The sequence below is a fragment of the Puntigrus tetrazona genome, chromosome 5 (genome assembly GCF_018831695.1).
Source record: "Puntigrus tetrazona isolate hp1 chromosome 5, ASM1883169v1, whole genome shotgun sequence".
Lineage (NCBI taxonomy): Eukaryota > Metazoa > Chordata > Actinopteri > Cypriniformes > Cyprinidae > Puntigrus > Puntigrus tetrazona.
The window spans coordinates 15,111,804-15,131,827 of record NC_056703.1 but is presented as its reverse complement, the minus strand read 5'-3'; the positions used below and the strand labels follow the sequence as shown (position 1 = coordinate 15,131,827).

Sequence of the window (20,024 nt, the reverse complement as noted above, 5' to 3'; positions counted from 1 at the left end):
TAATTAGAGGACAAAGTCTGTCATTTTTTTTCTGTAGTGATGAAACGTATACAAATCAACAAATAAACAAAATCAGCCTGAATGGAAAGATGGAAACCTTATTGGATCCATTGTTAGATCTCATCGTATCCTCATGTAGTACTTTAATTATTTTAACAATCAAAATAAAAAACACAATGTTCCACTGCAAGTCAATTCAACATGCTTTTGAAAGGATGTGCAATCCAGCAGCAGTCTTCATGGTGTTCCTCTGAAAAATTACATAAATGGAGAAACGTGACGCAAAGACACTGGAAATGGCACCTAAATCACTGCTGTCTCTGCCGTTGTGGGAAGCCTCTTTCCGAAGCTTTGATTTTCCAGCTGAAATGTTTGTGTTTTTAGCACTGTTACTCAGAACATGCTAAACTGTAGTGAGTCATTTTTAAAGGCGGAGAAAATCTAGCGTGGACACGAGCGCACTCCCAAACACAAACAGTTGCTTAGTGTGAAGAGATCTCAGCTAGAAAAGAAAGCATTAGGTCTAAAGAAATGATGACACACACACACGCACACGCGCGCAACACAGCTGAAACGCTGCTCCTGCCATTCATCTCGAAGGACTCCTGCTGAGCTGTAGGAACCGGCTACTGTGGCTGAGGGAGACTTTTGCATCGAATCTAACAACCTAAATTTACAAGCGCATTGAGACTTCTGCTCCTGAAAATGGCTAAGAGCGCACGCTGCTGTGGTCTTCGAGAACAGCATGCTGCAACCATATAAACAATTCATTAAAGAAATCTATGCATAACCGCTATCCTATAGTCAGGCCAGGCATATAGACGTATACAGGCACAAATGTAAACAAGCATCCGATGTCTTCAGTCTGTGAGGTCGAGAGGTTGTTCAAAGCAGCATGTCACGAGATAGATCTGCTCCTTCTCTATCTTTCTCTCTCCTTACCGAGGAAACTAATGCATGCTATTGAACTGAATGACATTACATAAACCGTACTTTGTCAATAGCACGCATCCTTCAGGTAGCGCTTTATCCTCCATTACCTCACTGAGAGATTTCCAAATTCAGGCAGGCTGGTGAAGGTGATCAATGAAACCAGAGGTTAATGAGAGGTCAGGGTGAGTGTCGTACTTATATTCAAACAGCATACAACAGGAATACGAAGATCCTGAATGATTATATTTAAGCTAGCTCTAGCATTATCGTAATTTCTTATTTCGATAAGCATACTTAGAAACTTAAAGGGAAAGGGTTAAGGCTGTACTGTGCCTTGTTTTCTTGTTTGGCTCGTCTCTGAGCCGTTATCCAGTGATTATCATACAGTAAGGATTGCTGGTATTCTCTTTAAGAGAATAACACAGAGTAAGATGACTTTTTTAAGCCTAAAAGCAAACAATCATTGTTCTGAGATGAGTGATGGATCTTCGTAGGATTTACACACGCAAGTAAAGTTATCATATTATGATCTGAGGCATTACATTGTCGGATTTTATGTCCTAAGCACTTCATCTGAGCATTTGTTTTAACAAAATACAATGGAACAATCTAGGTTTAGGTTGGGATGAGATTTTTTTTGTATTTAGGCATTTGAAATATGACGGGGTTTGGGTGAAGAATTGCATACAGAAAAACAGCACATCAAAAAAGGTTCAATGATAATATAATTGTACAAATGTTAGCAAAGCAAGAACCGAGCTTTCCGGGATGCAGCATTGCAAAAATGCACAATACAAAATATATTAAAAAAAAATTACAAGATACTACAATTCTTGCATACTGAAAATGTTTAATTGTCAACATCGTGAATGAATATTGTTGAAGAATGAACATTCTATTCTTGCTATGTAATTCCTTTTTATGCACCATGTTGAACTGAATACACAGCGCATACCAGGCATCATTTCCTCCAGATATCTCTTTAGCATCTTGCTGGATTTCATAATAATGTTTTACGGATATCATGAATCGTGGTCACGGTGTATTTATTGCACACCCGTACAACTGCACATACAAAAGCTGCTATCAGTCATTTATCAGTCACCATTGAACACATTTCAGTCTCACCAAGTTTCATGTAACATATTCGCCACAGCCTATTTGTAGAGGTTCTTGGACAGATGCTAATTCATTATTGCAAATTTTCTCAAAAAGTGCAGCATAACGTGCTCGGGTTTTAAAACTATGTCAGCACTGTCATTACCAAGGAGCACGGCGCAAACGGTGTTCCCTTAATAACTACAATTCAGCGATAAGCCGCGTGATCTGAACTGAGGATCTTGCTATCCGAGAAACACCAGACAGAAGCACGTTGGACCAGAACGCCCCATTTGACGTTTCTTATTTACCGAATGGCTTTTAAATTCTCAAATGCTAAATAATTAGCGACCATTAACGAGTTGCTGAAAAACTGAGCAGAACGAAGAGTTAACAACGCCAGCTCTCGCCCATATTTCCACGTCTTTGTTTGGCGGCGGCGCTTTGGGTCGAGCTGCTAACACAAGAGGGCGTGTTTGTGTCTGTTATAGCTGCCTCCGAACCCGCTGTCACATCCCGGACACATGTTTTGTCTTGTCCATCACTGTCAACGGGAGACTTACAAATTCGTTAAAATGCATTTTACATTTTTTTCTTCTCCAATTTAAAAGTTATCTGCTGCGATCCGGTTTGTTTGAATCAGCAGAGAGCGTTGGAATACCCTGCTTAATCTCAACGAACTGGTTGAATCAACGGCGCGGAGTTTAACTCAAGTAAAAAAAAAAAAACACACAACAACTGTTATTAGTAAAATTCGCCCTGTCGCTGTAAAAAGGTCAGGAAATTTATCAGCTCTGTGCTATGCTCTGCTTGTTTGTTCAACCAATCTATCCCTTACATTGAGCTTACATTACCACGTGCCTTGCGCAGTTTAAAACGGTCATTATCTGCAATTATGTACCGTAATTGCGTTTTAGTTTGAATAGCGACAACACTGAAATGTGCCATCGATTTCAATCGTGTTACGCGCCCCTGTGTGCAACTGCCTAAATAGGGGTTTGCGCCTTTCCCGGTAAAAATCTGTACACCGGCAGAGAGGAAAATTCGCCTCACGTGCCCATCGCTCCGAATTATTCTACCAAAAAACGTATCTTAACGACAATATAATGCTACTATTTTCCGCTTGCTCTAGCTCTGTTGTTTATAGCTAATACTTCAGTTGCCGTAAAGCAAATAATAGGTAGCCTTTGTAATTGTGCTATTTTAAAGCAGGTTTTAAAATTCCCCTCCAGAATATCCTGAGCAAAAAAAAGGGCGTCCGAACAGAGACCGATTGCTTTTCGGAATAAATATTAAAGCGTAGGTATTAAATAAGCAATAATATATATTTTTCATGTTTTTATGTTTAATGATAATCATTAGTAGTAGTAGTAGCAGTATACTTTTTTTTAACATATTTAGGATGTAGACTGCTTAATTCGAAGCTGCAGAAATTAGAGGGAAAAAAAAATGCATGAATGAAATAAGAAAAGTAAACGCAACTCGTCGGCCTGGGCTCCGAACAGCTGGTCTTCTTTCCATAACCAATCAGCTTCTCATAAAGGTGACGTATGAGTGTCCTACGTCAGACCAATAGAGAGAGAGAAGAGCTGAAGCCGACGGAGTTTGAGAGAAGGAGAGAGAGAGAGATAGGGACAAGAGTGGCCCATCAATACTGTGACCAAGCACGGGAGCTCAGCACACACCCCTAACTCTAATCGCAAGCATCTCGATTCCGGGAAGTCCTGCAACACCTCGAACCCTCGGCCACTTTCCCACCTTCTCAGATCAAAACACGGGCACTAAGGGCCTTCTGTCCGGTTTTAAAGTGGACCTAACACCGCCTTACTTTATTGACATGGGAGACATGGGGGATCCGCCAAAAAGTAAGTTACGCTTTACTGTCTATATGTGTGTCTGATGACACTTATTGCTAATGTTGGCGATGTGTTTTCAACCACATGCATGTATGCCGATCATTTTATATGATTTTAGTAGCTTGTTTTGCTTTCGGCAAAACTTAAAAAGTTCTGAAGAGACTGGGATCGTGACACGCCGGTGTTTTAGTGGCTGACACCGCTCTTCCTCACTTTAAATCACTACCAATTTAGGGCCCGTTCCTGACTATTTAATTTGTGATATTTTATTATTATTATTTATTATTATTATTATTAGTCGTATTATTATTATGCTATTGCTATATCAATAACACTAATTAGGATATGTCGATTCTAATTCTGTTCAATTTTTCATTGACACGACGTTGTTATCAGCATTCAGTATCGTTTTTAAACGTGTCTAAATAAATATTTAATCTAACGCAAGAGTTAAAGTACAGAAATTGGCAATTGCGGCTTTTTAAGACGTTCAGGTTGCACGGTGTTACATTAAGGCTAAATAATAATAAAAAAAAATACATAATTTGAAACATCACATGCTTTCTCTTTCAATCAGAAAAGCGTCTAATCTCGTTGTGTGTCGGCTGTGGGAATCAAATCCACGACCAGTATATTCTGCGCGTGTCCCCGGACCTGGAGTGGCACGCGGCGTGTTTGAAATGTGCAGAATGTAACCAGTATCTGGACGAGTCCTGTACGTGTTTTGTGCGAGACGGAAAAACTTACTGTAAGCGGGACTACATCAGGTAACGCAGATCAATTAGGTCATGTTTTAGTTTTCGAGTGTGGATGACTGAATGACAGTAACCTCTCATTATTCACTGGTGCATTACGGCAGCGTGCTGTCATTCATGTTTTTTTTGGGGTTTTTTTTTTTTGACTGGACAGCACCTATATGCTAATCTCGTGTCTTAAATGAGTCTGCAGCGCAATTACTCGACAATTATTGTGGAGCTTTGTTCATATGTGGCCTATGGCTATGTCGAATGTAAGCTGTGCAAAATTTCATCGCGACATTTATTTATGTATCATTTTTGACAGTAGCCTAATGCAGCATTATTTCTAATAGGACATGTTTTTGTGACAGACAAACGCCACTGCGGACAAATAATATCCATAATACGTTAAAATTGCGTTATCATTATTATTATTATTATTATTAATATTGTTGTTGTTGATGTTATATAATAATAGCCTAATTTAATAATAATTTAAATAATAATAATAAAGTTAACGAATTTTGATCACACATCTTTAAATGTAGTTTAATTAGTGTTTTTTATTTCATTATGTTCATTTTATTTCGCCATATATTTAATATTTTATAGACCACTATATAATATTACTATTGCATATTTTTATTTAATATAACATATATTGCTGTCATATCGAAAAGCAGTTATCTCTTAGTAGCTTTTTTGTTTTGTTTTGTTTTTTTACACATTATAATGCAGGCTATTTTTTGCGTTTCAGGTTATACGGGATCAAATGCGCTAAATGCAACATCGGTTTCAGCAAGAATGACTTCGTGATGAGAGCACGCTCGAAGGTTTATCACATCGAGTGCTTCAGATGCGTGGCGTGTAGCCGGCAGCTCATCCCAGGAGATGAGTTCGCTCTGCGGGAAGACGGGCTCTTCTGCAGGGCCGACCACGACGTGGTGGAGCGGGCAACAATGGGTGCTGGTGACCCATTAAGCCCATTACATCCGGCGAGACCTTTACAAATGGCAGGTAGGCATAACATTCTACTACAACTTACAAAGCGCTGTTTGCTCAAGGACTCGGGGATTATTTGTCTTGGGGGATTTCAATAGACACAGAGCTCCTCTAAACGTAGTCGTTTGCTGTTGTTGTTGTTTTTTTACAATAAAAAAAAAAAAACAGCTTTATGATGACATCATGCATTACGAGATTGAGACTTGCGATAAAATAGCCTAAATGTGGTGTGATAACAAGGCGGGGATGATGATATTAACGAGCTTACCAGTTTGTGGTGCTTTGACAGCATAACTCGTTTTTTTCCCCCATGTTTGTCTGTTATTGAATTCGGCTATTCATGCATGAAATAGATATTCTCTGCTGATTAGAGGCCAACCACGCGACAATGTCAGCTTGTAGCCTGCATGCACTTGAGAAAGAAATGAGATCCTTTCACAAATAAATGGAAATAAAATGTCATTTGGAATATTTATATATTATTCGAAACACGCCGCGGTGTGTTAGCTGTGTGTGTGTGTGTGTGTGTGTGTGTGTGCGATTAACATCATTTGGCAGATTTGATTTTTTTATGCGTTTCAATACAATTAAATGTCATACTGAGATACGTGTTGATGCTCTGCATTTAAAGGTCCTTTAAGTAAAATGATCTTCGGCTGTTTAACTTAGAAGTGATCCAAATGCTATTCTGCGTTTAAATAAAGGTATCTTATTTTGTCATAAAATAATAAATTCCCTAATACAAACCATTACAAAATCAGTGTATGTTAATGCAGGTTTTTTTTAATAACAAGCTGATTTGAAGTAATGTCATGGGCAGCACACCGCGCGCACCTTATTATTTAAAATTCAGTGGTATGCACAGATTGCTTTAATTAAGTGTCGTAAACCTATCTGGGTCATACTCGCCCTCCAAATTTACTGCATCCAGCAGGAACATATAATTGCCAGAAAAGGGATTGCAACCATGGCTGCATTTCAAGTTTATTAAAGGATAGGCTACTAAATTCTACGTAATGCAGAATTGAGAATTTTATCTGTGAAGCAGCGGATTTCAACGGCATGAAATATCTAAAGATCATATTTTTACGCACGCGGAGAGATTTCCTCCCGATCCCGGTTTGTAAGCAGAGCATCAAATATATTAATAGAGTATGTAAAAACTAACACTGCGTTCTCAAAATGGATTATTTGAATGAATTATAGTTGTCGTTATTTAATAGGCATATTATTATTTTCCATAAGTAGGCTACCTCCGCCTTAGTGGGGCCTCGCGTCGGGTACCTTCGACTTATCCAATGAAATTACGTGATTGTTTAATGCTGAATACATTCTGTTCGTAGTCCTCGCGCATTCATAGCATTATATAAGACCTATTTGCATTTAACAGTTTTTTCTGTTTTTCGTTTTTCTTGCAGCAGAGCCCATTTCGGCACGTCAGCCTGCGCTTCGACCCCATGTGCACAAGCAACCTGAGAAAACAACCCGCGTCCGGACAGTCCTCAACGAAAAACAGCTCCATACCTTGAGGACTTGTTACAATGCCAACCCTCGACCCGACGCCCTCATGAAAGAGCAGCTCGTTGAGATGACGGGTCTCAGCCCGAGAGTCATCAGGGTTTGGTTTCAAAACAAGCGCTGCAAGGACAAAAAGAGGAGCATACTGATGAAGCAACTCCAGCAGCAGCAACCCAACGACAAAACGGTAAGAGTAGTGGCGACCAAAAAACATTCAAACTCCTTATCTGCTTCTTGTATTTGTAAAGAAGAGCCAGTCGTAAGCTTTACGCGCATGCAATCTGATGGGCTGCTGTGCGTATCTTAAAGCATGTGGACGCATTGCCAAAATCCGGAACAGGCTTTCTTAAAATAAAGTTTGCGCGTAGCCTGTATTCAGAACCTAAAATATTCTCTCAAAATAACCAGTTAGGGTTTTATTTAGAGCATCCAACTTCTTGTATCGTTTCTGCAGTGCGGCCTCTGTACTCTGAATTTTTTGCCTGCAAATAAACGATTCCCTGTCACCTGCAGAACATCCAGGGGATGACAGGGACTCCAATGGTGGCGACCAGTCCAGAGAGACACGACGGTGGTTTGCAGGCAAACCAAGTGGAGGTGCAGAGTTACCAACCGCCTTGGAAAGTCCTGAGTGACTTCGCACTGCAGAGTGACATCGACCAGCCTGCCTTCCAGCAACTGGTGAGTGCGCACGACCGCGCGTAAAGGACATAACAGCGGCGGGCGCCGCGTCAAAACCACCGCTAATACCATTATTAACCACGGCGTGATATTATAAACGATAAACAGCATGCATTTTGCATTGTTTTAGGTGAATTTTTCCGAAGGAGGTCCAGGCTCGAACTCCACGGGGAGCGAGGTCGCCTCGATGTCCTCGCAGCTGCCAGATACACCGAACAGCATGGTAGCGAGTCCTATAGAGGCCTAGGCGAGTGGATTATCTACTGCACCTGAAGTCCGGCAAAGGACGCGTCCGGGAACCAATCTCAGAGAGAGGCTCGTGAAGTTTCTTCCATCCCTATTTCATTTAGGGCCGCTCCTGAAAAAAAAAAAAAAAAAAACACACCCCATCCTCCAACTGCACGAGGCCTCTATATCGAAACAACCCTTGGTTGTATTTATACACTGTGATGACAATCATGGGATTTAAACACACTCTCCGACCGAGCGAGTCCAACGAGTGTTGCGAAAAGACCGTTTAAAGTTGCAAACTCCCGCGAAAGTGGACCCAGCCGGCGCACACATTCACACACCGAACCTGACATGATGACTGCAGCGCTCCGCGGCCGAGTGGACCTGGTCGGCGACACTTTTGCCAAATAACCCTCCACGTTTTCCCCCCACTTTTATGACAAATCATTGGACCTCTACGGATATAAGTCGCAAGAGAACTCAATCTAATATACATTCATATAGCCTACTTTTGTGCGCGACGCGAGTAGCCTATAATGAAACCATGACTGTTTTATTCTGTTTCTATAAAAGACCGAAATGGACTAGTTGACTGAAAGAGGGTATGGCAGCCGAGGTCTACTGCGATTACAGTTTTGTTATATCATATGGTCTCTTTTCAAACATCAAACCCAAGTACTAAAGCATTGCAACAAGGTATACCTCTATTTTGCCACAAGCTGTGTGGGAATTTCATGTGTTCGTGTCCGTCCAAGAACTTTTTTCTTTCCCAAAGATGTGTATAGGTTTAAGTTAAGTTAATATGACCGATTAGCTCTGGAGGTTTCGTTTTGTTCATGTGTTACAAAATATTTTATTATTTATTGTCGAAAGACATGCCACTTTTGTGTACTTTTACTTGCTGAAGAAGTAAAAAAAGAGGAAAAGAATACTGTCGACTCCGAATGATCTATCATAATTGACGTTTCCTGTCGTTTGATCAAAGACTGATGTAAGAACAACGCCATATGTAGACTTATCTTCAGGAATATTTGATCAATAAAAATTTGACGTGTACTGTAAGTAAACGGTCGGACACGCGGGGCTTTCTTAAATGTTACTATTTTTGTAGCCTATGTTTCTGGCATGATAATTTGAGGGTTGCTCTTTGTAATGTATCACGCAAAAACAAAACGAGTAGATTAGGCAAGAGAAACAAATCAGTTCTCGTTTGATCAAATAACGCGGTTAACGGCATTGCAGGCCATAGCATTCTTAAAGGGACAGTCCACGCAAAAAATGACAAATTCGCCATTAACATGTTTCCTTTTTATTTACGAAGAAAGTATTAATACTATGTATTTAAAGACCACTGTGTGATCGAGAAATTCAGGAATTTAAAAATTAAACTCAGTTGACAGCGGTGACTCATTTTCACACTGACCTGCAGTGAGTTTGTACAAACAGTTAAGTAACAGAATTAAACCTCAATATGAAACACTCCAGACTTTCAGAAAATTATGTCAGGTGCTAGAACAATGACCTTGACTACTGCTCTGTACATGACCGATCACTATGGGCATTGTTCTGCAGCTTCCATGCTTCCGTTGCGCAAACAATTGTTGCAAATTGAGATACTCGTCATGAATACTGAAGATCTATTCAACACCATATATTACTAAAACATTGTTTAGATATATTTGATTATCATCTTGATTATTATCTTTGATTACCACAGAAAATGTTTAAGATAAATATACAAGAGGGGCAGGTACGGCTATTTCTGCACTTTCTATTTGCATTTCAATTAAATGTAAATTATGGCAAACTTAATTTAAACTAAATTATCTGAAATATCAGATTAGGAATTACTGAAGACATAGCAATATACCAGCCAAGAGATGGTTGTACCTATAAGACACAATGAACCACAAAGATTTTTTTATTTTTTTGCTAATGCCTAAAGTTATTAATATCACATCACTTTGCAAGTTGTTTGTCATGTCAAGCAAGCAAACAGTTTTTATTGTGCTCATGGCTCCACTCACTAAAACCGATGTAACGATTTCAGTCAGGCTTCAAAATATCTACATATTGGCTTCTCAGTTTAAAACCAAAAAAGATTGTAATTTGTACATTATGCAATATGCTTAACTGGTTTTCAAAAAGGAAAAAACATTATTGACATTTCTCTTTCATACACACACACACACACACACACACACACACACACACACACGTTGGTATTTGTGGTTTATGAGTATTCACAATAGACGTCATGGTTTTTATACTGTACAAACTGTATGCGCTATTTCTCTACATCAACCCTACATTTAAACCTACCCCTTAGAGGAAACTTTATGCATTTTTAGATAACAACAACACAATTTAGTATGTTTTTAAGCCTTTTGAATTATGAGGATATTGCCATGTCCTTATAAACCACCTTTAAATTCTAATACATCTGCTGTTGTATCCAAGTCATTAAACAAACTTGTGTCCTCATAAACCACAACTGCCAACACCCCCCCAAATTCTAATTATTTCTTCTATTATTCTGATAATCTACCCAAAATTATGTCATGTTAATGTTAGTTGGCAATAAATGTCTTTCTTTTACAGCACAACACCTGGTATGACAGCCAAGCCAAGTCCATTTATCTGTGGTTTACTGCACATTTGGATTCTTTGAGTCACATGCTGGTGAATCAGAAGAGCTGTTTGAAGTTTGAAGAACAACACTTGCCGGCACATATGAAAAAGTAATATTTAGCATTAACCAGAACAGAACCCAAACATGTAATGTTTCACTGTTAGATCATTTGTTGAGCAATGTATTTAGTGGCATCACACTTCTGTGAAGTATAGGGATCGCCTATTTAAAATGTCAGTTCTTTTCTCTAGTCCTCTACGGCCAGAAGAAGGCCGTTGGGTAGCACAAAGCCTCCTGATACAATATTTCGCAAAGCTGGTCCAGCCTCCCGTGCTGCATTCAGCTTCGCTGGCTTACTGGAACAAAAGCAGCACTGTACCTGGAGGAGGCTCCATGGAACAATCACAGTCTCCTGGATGAGACCCGATTGCATTGTGAACCGGGCAAGCAATCCCTCCCCAAGGTCCAAAGCCTGACCACAGAGTCACAACACCAGGGAGGCTGGTGAGCTCAACCCACAATTGTTCAGCGGTGGCAACCAATGGCAGATGGTTGATGGAACTTTACTGTGCATCTGTAATTTTATGAGAATATTACTGTATATTTATAAGAATAAGACACATAATATTAAAGAAAACCAAAAATTAAAATCTATTCACTCACCCATATGTCATTCTCAACCTGTATGACTTTCATTCTTTTCCACAACACAAAGGAAGATATTTTGAAGAACACTGAGGTACAAACAACACTTGACCTTTAAAAAAATCTTCTTTTGTTTTTTCTGTTTTCTTACTCTCTCGTTCAGTTGTTGATCAAGTAGGCTGTTCTACTTACCAACAGTACTGTGCACATTTATAATTCCATATTATAATAGTTTTAGAGATTACAACATTTATGAATTCCTAACCTGACACAACAGATTGCAAAACTATCTACAAATGAACCACTGATCAGTTTTCTGAAGAGCTGCACCACTGACTTGAGTTTGTTTAAATGGACAGTCCACCTCAAAATGTTAATCCTGTCATTGTTTACTCACCCTCAACAAGCACAAACACATAAGAAGACATTTTGAAGAATGTTGATAACCAAACAATTATGGCTATCATTGTCATCCATTGTATATTGTCATTACAGTTTTGGAGCAAAATATGGGTCAATGAATGATGAGAGAGTTTGTATTTATGGGTGAACTATCCTTTTAAGAGTTTGGATGGACAGAATGTCTGAGGAAAGCCTGCATTTTCAACATGGGCTCTTCTAGAGACTTTCAGAGTCTGTCAGCAGATCTAGAGAGAGAGGTGCTGGTCAAGAATGGTCCTCTTTGGAACGTGTCAATGAAGAGGACACTCCAAGTGTTAGTTGTCAGCACAACACGTGTGAAAAAAGAATGCTAAGAGCTACGTGGTCCTGTGAGTCGAGCCTTACGGATCCACGGGGGAATCACGCTCAGGCCTGAAAAGAGCACACTCCAACATCTCAGCCCCAGAAAAGCCTGAGTCTCTACATAACAGCCCCCTGGGCTGATTCTTCATTCTTTTCATTCTTCCAATGCCGTCAAGACGGCCTCTCTGGGAGTATGATGGCATAAACTGACACGGACATACAGAAAAGGGGACTTGTGGGTGACAAGCTTGGTTTGTGTTTTGAGAGAAGAGCAAAAGCTTTCAGGCTAAGTCTGGTGCAGTGTTTAAGCAGGGTATCTGGTAAAACAAAACAAAATTCTTCTGATTAATACGGTTTACATTTTTGAGCATTCCATACAGCTAGCAATATACAAACTAAACTAATCTCACAAATCAAATATTTAGAAAATATTTAACCATATCAAACCTTAACCTTAAGTCTACTGTATTGTATTTGTTAAGTGAAATTCGTCTATATGTGTCAATGTGTTTTTCCATATCCATATAACATATGAGCCACAAACTCTCCTGATGCATCAAATAAGGTTCACGCTCACGTTCACAACGTCAAACGACTAATCAATTGACTAAACTGAATTTTTGACTATTATTTCATATGTCAGGCTTTACTGGGTGTACAAGGTTACACGACTTCTGATAAATTTAGCTCAGTCTACTTGTAACCCTGATCATCACAGGTTTTTGATCAATATTAATTTCAGGTCTGAAATTGTAGTTGACACTCAAATATAAATTACAATTACCTCACTCACATTTCAGCTCTACATCTCCCCATGGTATATCAAACTGTATACAGGCATATGACACTCACTAGGAAGTAGGCTTTTTACAGTAATACTGAAAGCAGAGGCAAGAGTGACGTCAGGAAAGCAATGTAGCAAACATTGCCAAACAGTTTCCTATTTAAAATAATAAAAGACTCAGAGGAAGCAGAATTGTCTATCATAGGTCTATCAAAGAGCACATGATTAATCTACAAAGACAAAGATCTACAAGCCCTATAGCTACAGTTTATAAGGACACCTTGTGCTCCTGCTTAAACAACTTTACAGGACCGTTGTAATTGTTATTCTCAGATGGTAATTCATTGATGCTGGGTTTACAGCGTGACTAATGGAAATAAAACATACCAGGTCACATAATAATAAAAACTGTGAAAACTTTTTGCTGTTATCACAAACTGAAAACATTCTACTTTTGTGAATCATCGGAGCACGGCAATATTGTTTTTGTGCAAAACAAAATATTATTACTGTCCTGATATTAGTTGACTATATTTAATCACTACTTATAAAGTGAATTGGCAAAGAATTTAAATATTTAAAAATTGTAGCAAAGCACTACTACTGTCTATATATTACATCAATATATTAATGCAAGATACATTTGTATGTGATGACCTAGCAAGTGTCATATACTCAAATGACAAATCATTAATATACAAAATCAATTTCATACTATGTATGTATAGTTATCAGTTTACAATTCATTTTACTTTATTCAAACCACACATTAGTTTCTTGTGTGCAGAATAACCGTTATACACTAAGGAGATTACACAGACTTATACCCTTATATAAATTTACGTACATGTAACTCTTGTCATGGCAACTCATATGCTGATTGAGGCGGGTGTCTGGTTAGCTTACGACGTATTAAACAGCCCACAAGCCACCCTATGATACCATCTTTGAAACCAAGGCAACGCAAATCCTCTCTAGGCATCAACTAAATTATCAAATAGCTGTAAAAAACACCTGACTCTCATTTAGATCAGTTATCAGTCTAAATTACCTGTGTATGTAAATTACTGTGTTTTGTGTGCTACCAATGAATTGCATAGAATTGCAAAATCGTGACAATAAATACACTGATTAGTGATTCTATGTTTACATCTGGAATGTAATAAATTCATTTATTTTTCATTTAATGTGCTGGAGCATTAAAGTGATAGTTCACGCAAAAATGAAAATTCTGTCATCATTTACTCACCCTACTTATGTCATTCTAAAACAGCGCGACTGACTTTTATCTGTCAGAATTAAACATTAAACATTTTAACAGAATACTGTTCAATATAGACATCAACGGGTTACAAAAAAAATTCGAAATATATTCTTTTGTGTTCCACATAAGAAAGTCAGTCATAGGGGTTTGAAACAACGTGAGGTTAGTAAATTATAAAATAATTTCATTTCTGGGAACCAATCCCTTTAAATCAGTCCTGGCCCTCCTCTTAAATGACAGAAACATGGGTGCAGTTTTCTGAATTTATAGGCAATATTTATACTGTATCTGAAGCAAAGAAAATGAGTATGAGTTTTTTGAAAATGAGAATGAGTTTTTTGAAAATGAGAATGAGTTTTTTGAAAATGAGTATGAGTTTTTTGTAGAAAAATAGACATAGTACATTAACTTTCAATAAAATACAAAAAAATCAAAATGAACTTACAGAAAGCATAACAGGAACTTAATATTTTACTTGAATTCTACATACAAGTCATATTCATAATTTGTTGAAATGATACAATATGTCATTATAAATCTCATGTCTGCAAGCAGTTTTGATGAGAAATTATGATATGCATCTTGGTAGAAGTCGAAGGCCTGAACAGGTGGCAGGGCAAAGCCCTTCACATCCAGAGAAAGATCACTGATAAAGCCCACAATGACAAGAGTCACGTTGCTCCGGTGTCAGTCCCTTTAACAGGAGACAAAACACTATGCTTCCTTAGAAATCCAATGGGATGGCTTTTTGTGAAAAAAAAAAAAATCACATGAGTAATTGGAGGCCTATAAGTCGACTATACAACGTCTGTTTTAAAAGCAGTGGAAAGACCCAATTCTACTTGGACCTGCTTGGCTGATATCCAAAAGAGATAGCACTTATAAAAAATGTATAAAGAGTACACCTTAATCATTTGTTCATGGAAGCAGTCGACTGGGACAGCCATGCACTAATGCTTTGTGACTCAATAGTCTACCTTTTTTCCCCTCACAGCCAATTTGAGTCCGATTATTATGCTTATACAGATCAGGAGGCCCCAAGAGAAGATAGAGGTCCACGAGTGACTCTCAATAGAAGAGAGGGGCCCCTGGGCCTCGCAGGTGAGGATTTCTGAACACACAATCAGTCTTATCTCTTCGCATACTGTCTGATGCCTACCTTTACTATCAGTTCGGTCAATTGCTATCCTGTATCACCCGCTTGAGAATAATCAAAATATGATTCAGGACAACAGTATCTCGTGAAGGAGCAGTCTGAAGGGTGCCGTTTTAAAACTGAAATAACCGTGTCTTCTAAGCTTACAGTCTTTCCAGCGAGAGCATAATTTATATACAGACGCAATGTATATTTAATGACTCACTTCCTTACAAAAGCAGCATTGTTGTCTTTCTTTTAAGACAACTAATTAAAATACTGCATATATAATCTGCTGCCTTTTGCTTTCATAAGCGCTGATGCATTATTTCTCATCTGGGAGAAAATCCTTCAATCCGCCAATCATTATATCTATGTATATCTACCTACACCTATTAAGCATTGTTTTAGAAATGCATGGGTTGAATTTCCGTCTCACCTGATAGAACTTGACATGACACTCATTCCAAGGATTCCAAAACTTTTTCGTCAGACAAAATATTTACTTGAGTTTTCTGAATAGTTGGTTTCTGCTGCTGAATTTGGAACGTTTCTTCTAATCTGATTCCCATGAGCGTCACCTCTCAACTCCATAAAATTCAAATTGAACATTTTATAAATCAATTTTTGCCTGCAAACTGATCTGATACACCACATTTTCCAATATCTTTAAGAGAATAAGAAAAGTATGAGGTTGTGAAGACCATAAGGTTCAGATGCGAAATATTCTGGAGGCGTTTGACCTATGCTGTAATTTATCTTCAAAAGAACTATTTCCATGAGGCTGCTCAGGCTGTCAGATTGTGAGGGGTCTCGCACACCAGCATTATGTAGGAGATTGCAGGCAGAACAATCACACCTAGCATGGCTGTCTCTACCCTCTACTAGCCCCATTATGAGTGTTTATATTGAATCTAATACTGATTCTCCCAGGAGGAAAAATACCAAAATATTAGGCTACAAGGCAAAAGTGCAGGGACAGATTTTTCAATGAAGGATAATTGTCCAATGATACAGAAAATGTGACTCGATAACAGAATACAACCCCTCATCTTCCTGGAGGATCCATATAAATTATTTCAAATAATCATCCCATCAATATTTCTGTTAGACAACAAGGACAATGCTCACAAGAGAAGCATTTTTAGCTAAACAATGTCAGAGGATGTCAAAAAAAGTGTTACCGTGTCAAGACACAAAAGAGGCCTTGTTTGAATAAACATTATTGTTTACAAATAAAAATAAGCACAAAATTATTTGACCAGTCAACACGACCGTCGTAATGAATAGCGGACCTGCTTGTTTAACACAGCGGGGGTTAATTTAATCAGTAAACTCAAACCATTGCGGGTGAAACAAACTAATTTAGAGCTACTCATTCCAGACATCTAAACAGAGATGCCACAACTAATTAAGGCACTAATGGGACAAACCACTTTCCCTGTGACATGATTATGTGCTACCTAATAACGATGTGGGGAATCCGCAAGACGGCCTGGTTCAAGGTCCCATGTGGGAAAACAGGCATGTCATGAGTGTCCTAGTATTTAACCTGTCCACCAATAAGCCGCTTTCCCTTGACTCCATCACACTGGCACTTTTACGAGTACACATGAAAGAGATTAACGACTACGTCGGACGGGCATCTAGAATGCAAATGATTCACCTGCACATTCCCCGCACGACGTGTTGCCATGCTGCAAATTATGGGACGTTATTTATTTGCTTTGCAGACGCCCACACAAAGGGCAACTTAACATCGCAAACAGCTTTACATATGGACCATTTAGACCGAACCGTAAGGCACCTCCTTTTAACCTACACCCCTTCAGCTGCACATCGCCTCTGAATCACTGCACCGTTGCACTCCAGAAGCCCTGCTTGGGGAATTGAGCAGTTCAGTTCCTTGATAGCGCACTAAAAAAGATTAAGCCCACATTTTATAAGGCTACTTCCTGGGGAGTAGTATATTGCCGTGATCCGACTAAGAAAGTGTTGTGAAAGGTTTGGAAAATGCTCTTGATACGACACATAGTTTGACAATTCTAAAGGCTGCAACACGCTACTATACATTTGTACAGATTTTTGCCCCGATTTGCAATGCCAGTTGCTAAAAGTCAGAGACAGTAGGCAGAATTTGGGTGGTGGAGTTGATTTCACAGATAACGGCATGCTGTGCTGTATGATGGGCAAAGATATTTTAACTTCAGACTTCATGAATCAAGCTAGAGAACAAGAAAAAAATTTAATATTTTAGAGCAAATATTTTTTTTTCTTGTGTCTCTGGGTTTGCTGTATTCTGAATAACCTTTGGGAAGTACATTGTTTATCAAATTTGTTTTGTTCAATTTTTAATAGTCATGTAGTGTATTTTAGCCTTTAGACCCCCCCAAAAAAAAAAAAAAAAACTATTGGTGATAATGCATCTGTTTAGAGTGCAATATCTACTTCTGAACGGTCACACTTTATACAAACAAACACACGCTCACGCAAAACAGTGTGCCACCTCATCCACACATTCATTTTTGATCTGTTTATGACTATCATGGCTGCTCTCGTACAACAATACAAAAACACACTTGGCTTCGGTGCTCTCCTGCTTGTAGAAATCTAGAGAACATTGACCTTTGTCACGTGCGATCAGTGAGTTTTCGGTCAGAGTTGCTGTCAAAACACTCTGAAAACATGCAAAAAACAAAAACAAGCTTGACTGAAAACCACTGAATAGGCACCTCAGCGATTATGCATATTACCCAGAGACACTGATTCCGGTCCTCTTCAGTTTATGTGATGGGTAGAGGGCAGTGGGTTCTCTGGTAAGCATGGGCTAAACACAGAATCACTCACTCATATTCGTTCAGAGGTATTTGTTTGCAACTTCGTGAATTTAAATAACCCAAGCATTACACACGCACAGACACACACTGGAAAAACAACATATGTTGTGCATACATGGGCTATAAATGATTTCAGAGGCTTTACTTTGAAAGGATTACTTTTGTGCTTCTAAAGCAATAATTATCAAATTAATTGATTTGATTTGATTTTTGAATTTGATATAAATAATAATAATAATAATAAAAACAATTAAAAAGTGATTTAAGATGATTTTGGTAGAAAACTGCATATGGGTAAAATACTTCTATTAAACCCATCTGAACCAAATATCACAATTATTTAAAGTCAATAATATCATAATGTCATAATATATGCATCGACAAAATAAAACGAAAATGTACAAACAAAGGGCTTGTGGGCTCACAAACATTCAGTTTATATTTTTGTCTTCATCCATCCAATAAAAACGATTACTTCAATAATAGAAATATTATTGAATTCAGATTTTGGGTTTTTTCTTATTTCATATCTTTGGTTGCTCACGCTGCAAAATGGAAGGCACTTGTTTGTCAAAGGGGCTGAGAGCCTTGTCCATTTTGACATTCACATTCTAGCAGTAATGATCCTAAAAGCTGCAATTAAGCTGACTGTCACATCCCGGGGTGCACGCGGGCAGCAGCACAAGGCCTTGTCCTCGAGAGCTGCATCCATTGCGCCTGCCCAGGATATTCCCTCAACACATCATTTTTCCAACCCCCCTCTTCTTTTCTCCTTGCTTTCCCTGTTCTTTTATTACAGCTTTCATCTAGATTTTTGTACTGGCCATACACATACATGTGCTTCTTTTTTACTTAATATTAATGTTTTTAAATATTAAATGTGCATTATTTATATGCGTAAATAAAAAGCTCTTCATTCAATTCAGTTTAATTGAATGTAAAATTAACTACATTTTCATCTGGTTGTTGCCTTTGAATAGATTGATATTCTAAAGCAACATCATGTTCTATCTGAATAAAAATTCCCAACGATGATCAGATCGTTCCCTGTTGATTCTTAAAAGGGTAAAACAGAAATGCAGTCAAAGCAAACGGCTGGAGTGCCACGACTTATTATTTCTCTTTTTGCGGCGTTTGATGCCTGGGCCCACTCCTCTGGGAGATGAAACGAGAACTCTCTGTTATAAAATCATGAAAAGGATATGGACAACACCAGGTGGGCAAATCTATCAAAACCCCCGGCAAACACACATGCGAGGGTACGCACATAAAGGGGGCAAAATCATTTTAATTAGCTGAGTGAATGTGATTTGCTGAATGCGGGGAACTAGGCTCTGCACACATTAAAATTGGTCTAATTTTCTGCAAAAAGTCCCATCCGAGTGGACCTGGCCACAGTCAATCAAGTTAAAAGCTACGGGTGCTTAATTTGATTTACCAATATAAAATGCAAATGAGGTGATTAAGTGGAGAGGGGAGGCAGAGTAGGAGCCTCTTTTAAACCATCAAGTTAAATGTGAACAGACATCGGACTGGCAGCAGCAAGAATGTTTTAGCATATTCGTTTGATTAGAGGTACAGAAATTTAATTAGTGTGGCTAATTGCTTGACAAATTGCAGCACACTCCTGAAAAGGCAGATTTTTTTTTAACCGTGTAAAACCCCCTCCGTGTGGAAATTTTGTCCAAATGGCCCCTATGCCAATATGTGAAAAGCATAATTAAATAAATGGAAGATGGCACAACAGTACCTTACAATAGCAAATGAGATAATGCCTGTAATTAGGCGGGACACAAGTCTATGTCCATATGCCGTGTTTCTCTCCGTTCCTCTCATAGGACAAATCTAATAAGCCTCCTTAACTAGGTGAGGCTCTCCTGGGATACTGAAGAGCTGTCGTTCCAAGCGGTAGTACTGGAGTAATAAT

The 20,024-nt window shown here is 38.6% G+C and overlaps 1 protein-coding gene across 2 annotated transcripts; it reads left to right on the top strand.

Annotated features, from left to right (window-relative positions):
- Nucleotides 1–3,655: 3,655 nt before the first annotated feature.
- Nucleotides 3,656–9,832, top strand: isl1a (ISL LIM homeobox 1a). 2 transcript variants are annotated; one of them, XM_043238533.1, is made up of 6 exons: nucleotides 3,656–3,896; nucleotides 4,465–4,654; nucleotides 5,382–5,641; nucleotides 7,048–7,331; nucleotides 7,658–7,825; nucleotides 7,956–9,832. In XM_043238533.1, the coding sequence occupies exons 1-6, from the start codon at nucleotides 3,869–3,871 to the stop codon at nucleotides 8,070–8,072; spliced, it is 1,047 nt and encodes a 348-aa protein (XP_043094468.1). In that variant the 5' UTR covers nucleotides 3,656–3,868; the 3' UTR covers nucleotides 8,073–9,832. The 2 variants fall into 2 exon arrangements, with proteins under 2 accessions (XP_043094468.1, XP_043094467.1); XM_043238532.1 differs by having other exon boundaries at nucleotides 7,045–7,331; nucleotides 7,956–9,828.
- The last annotated feature ends 10,192 nt before the right edge of the window (nucleotides 9,833–20,024 follow it).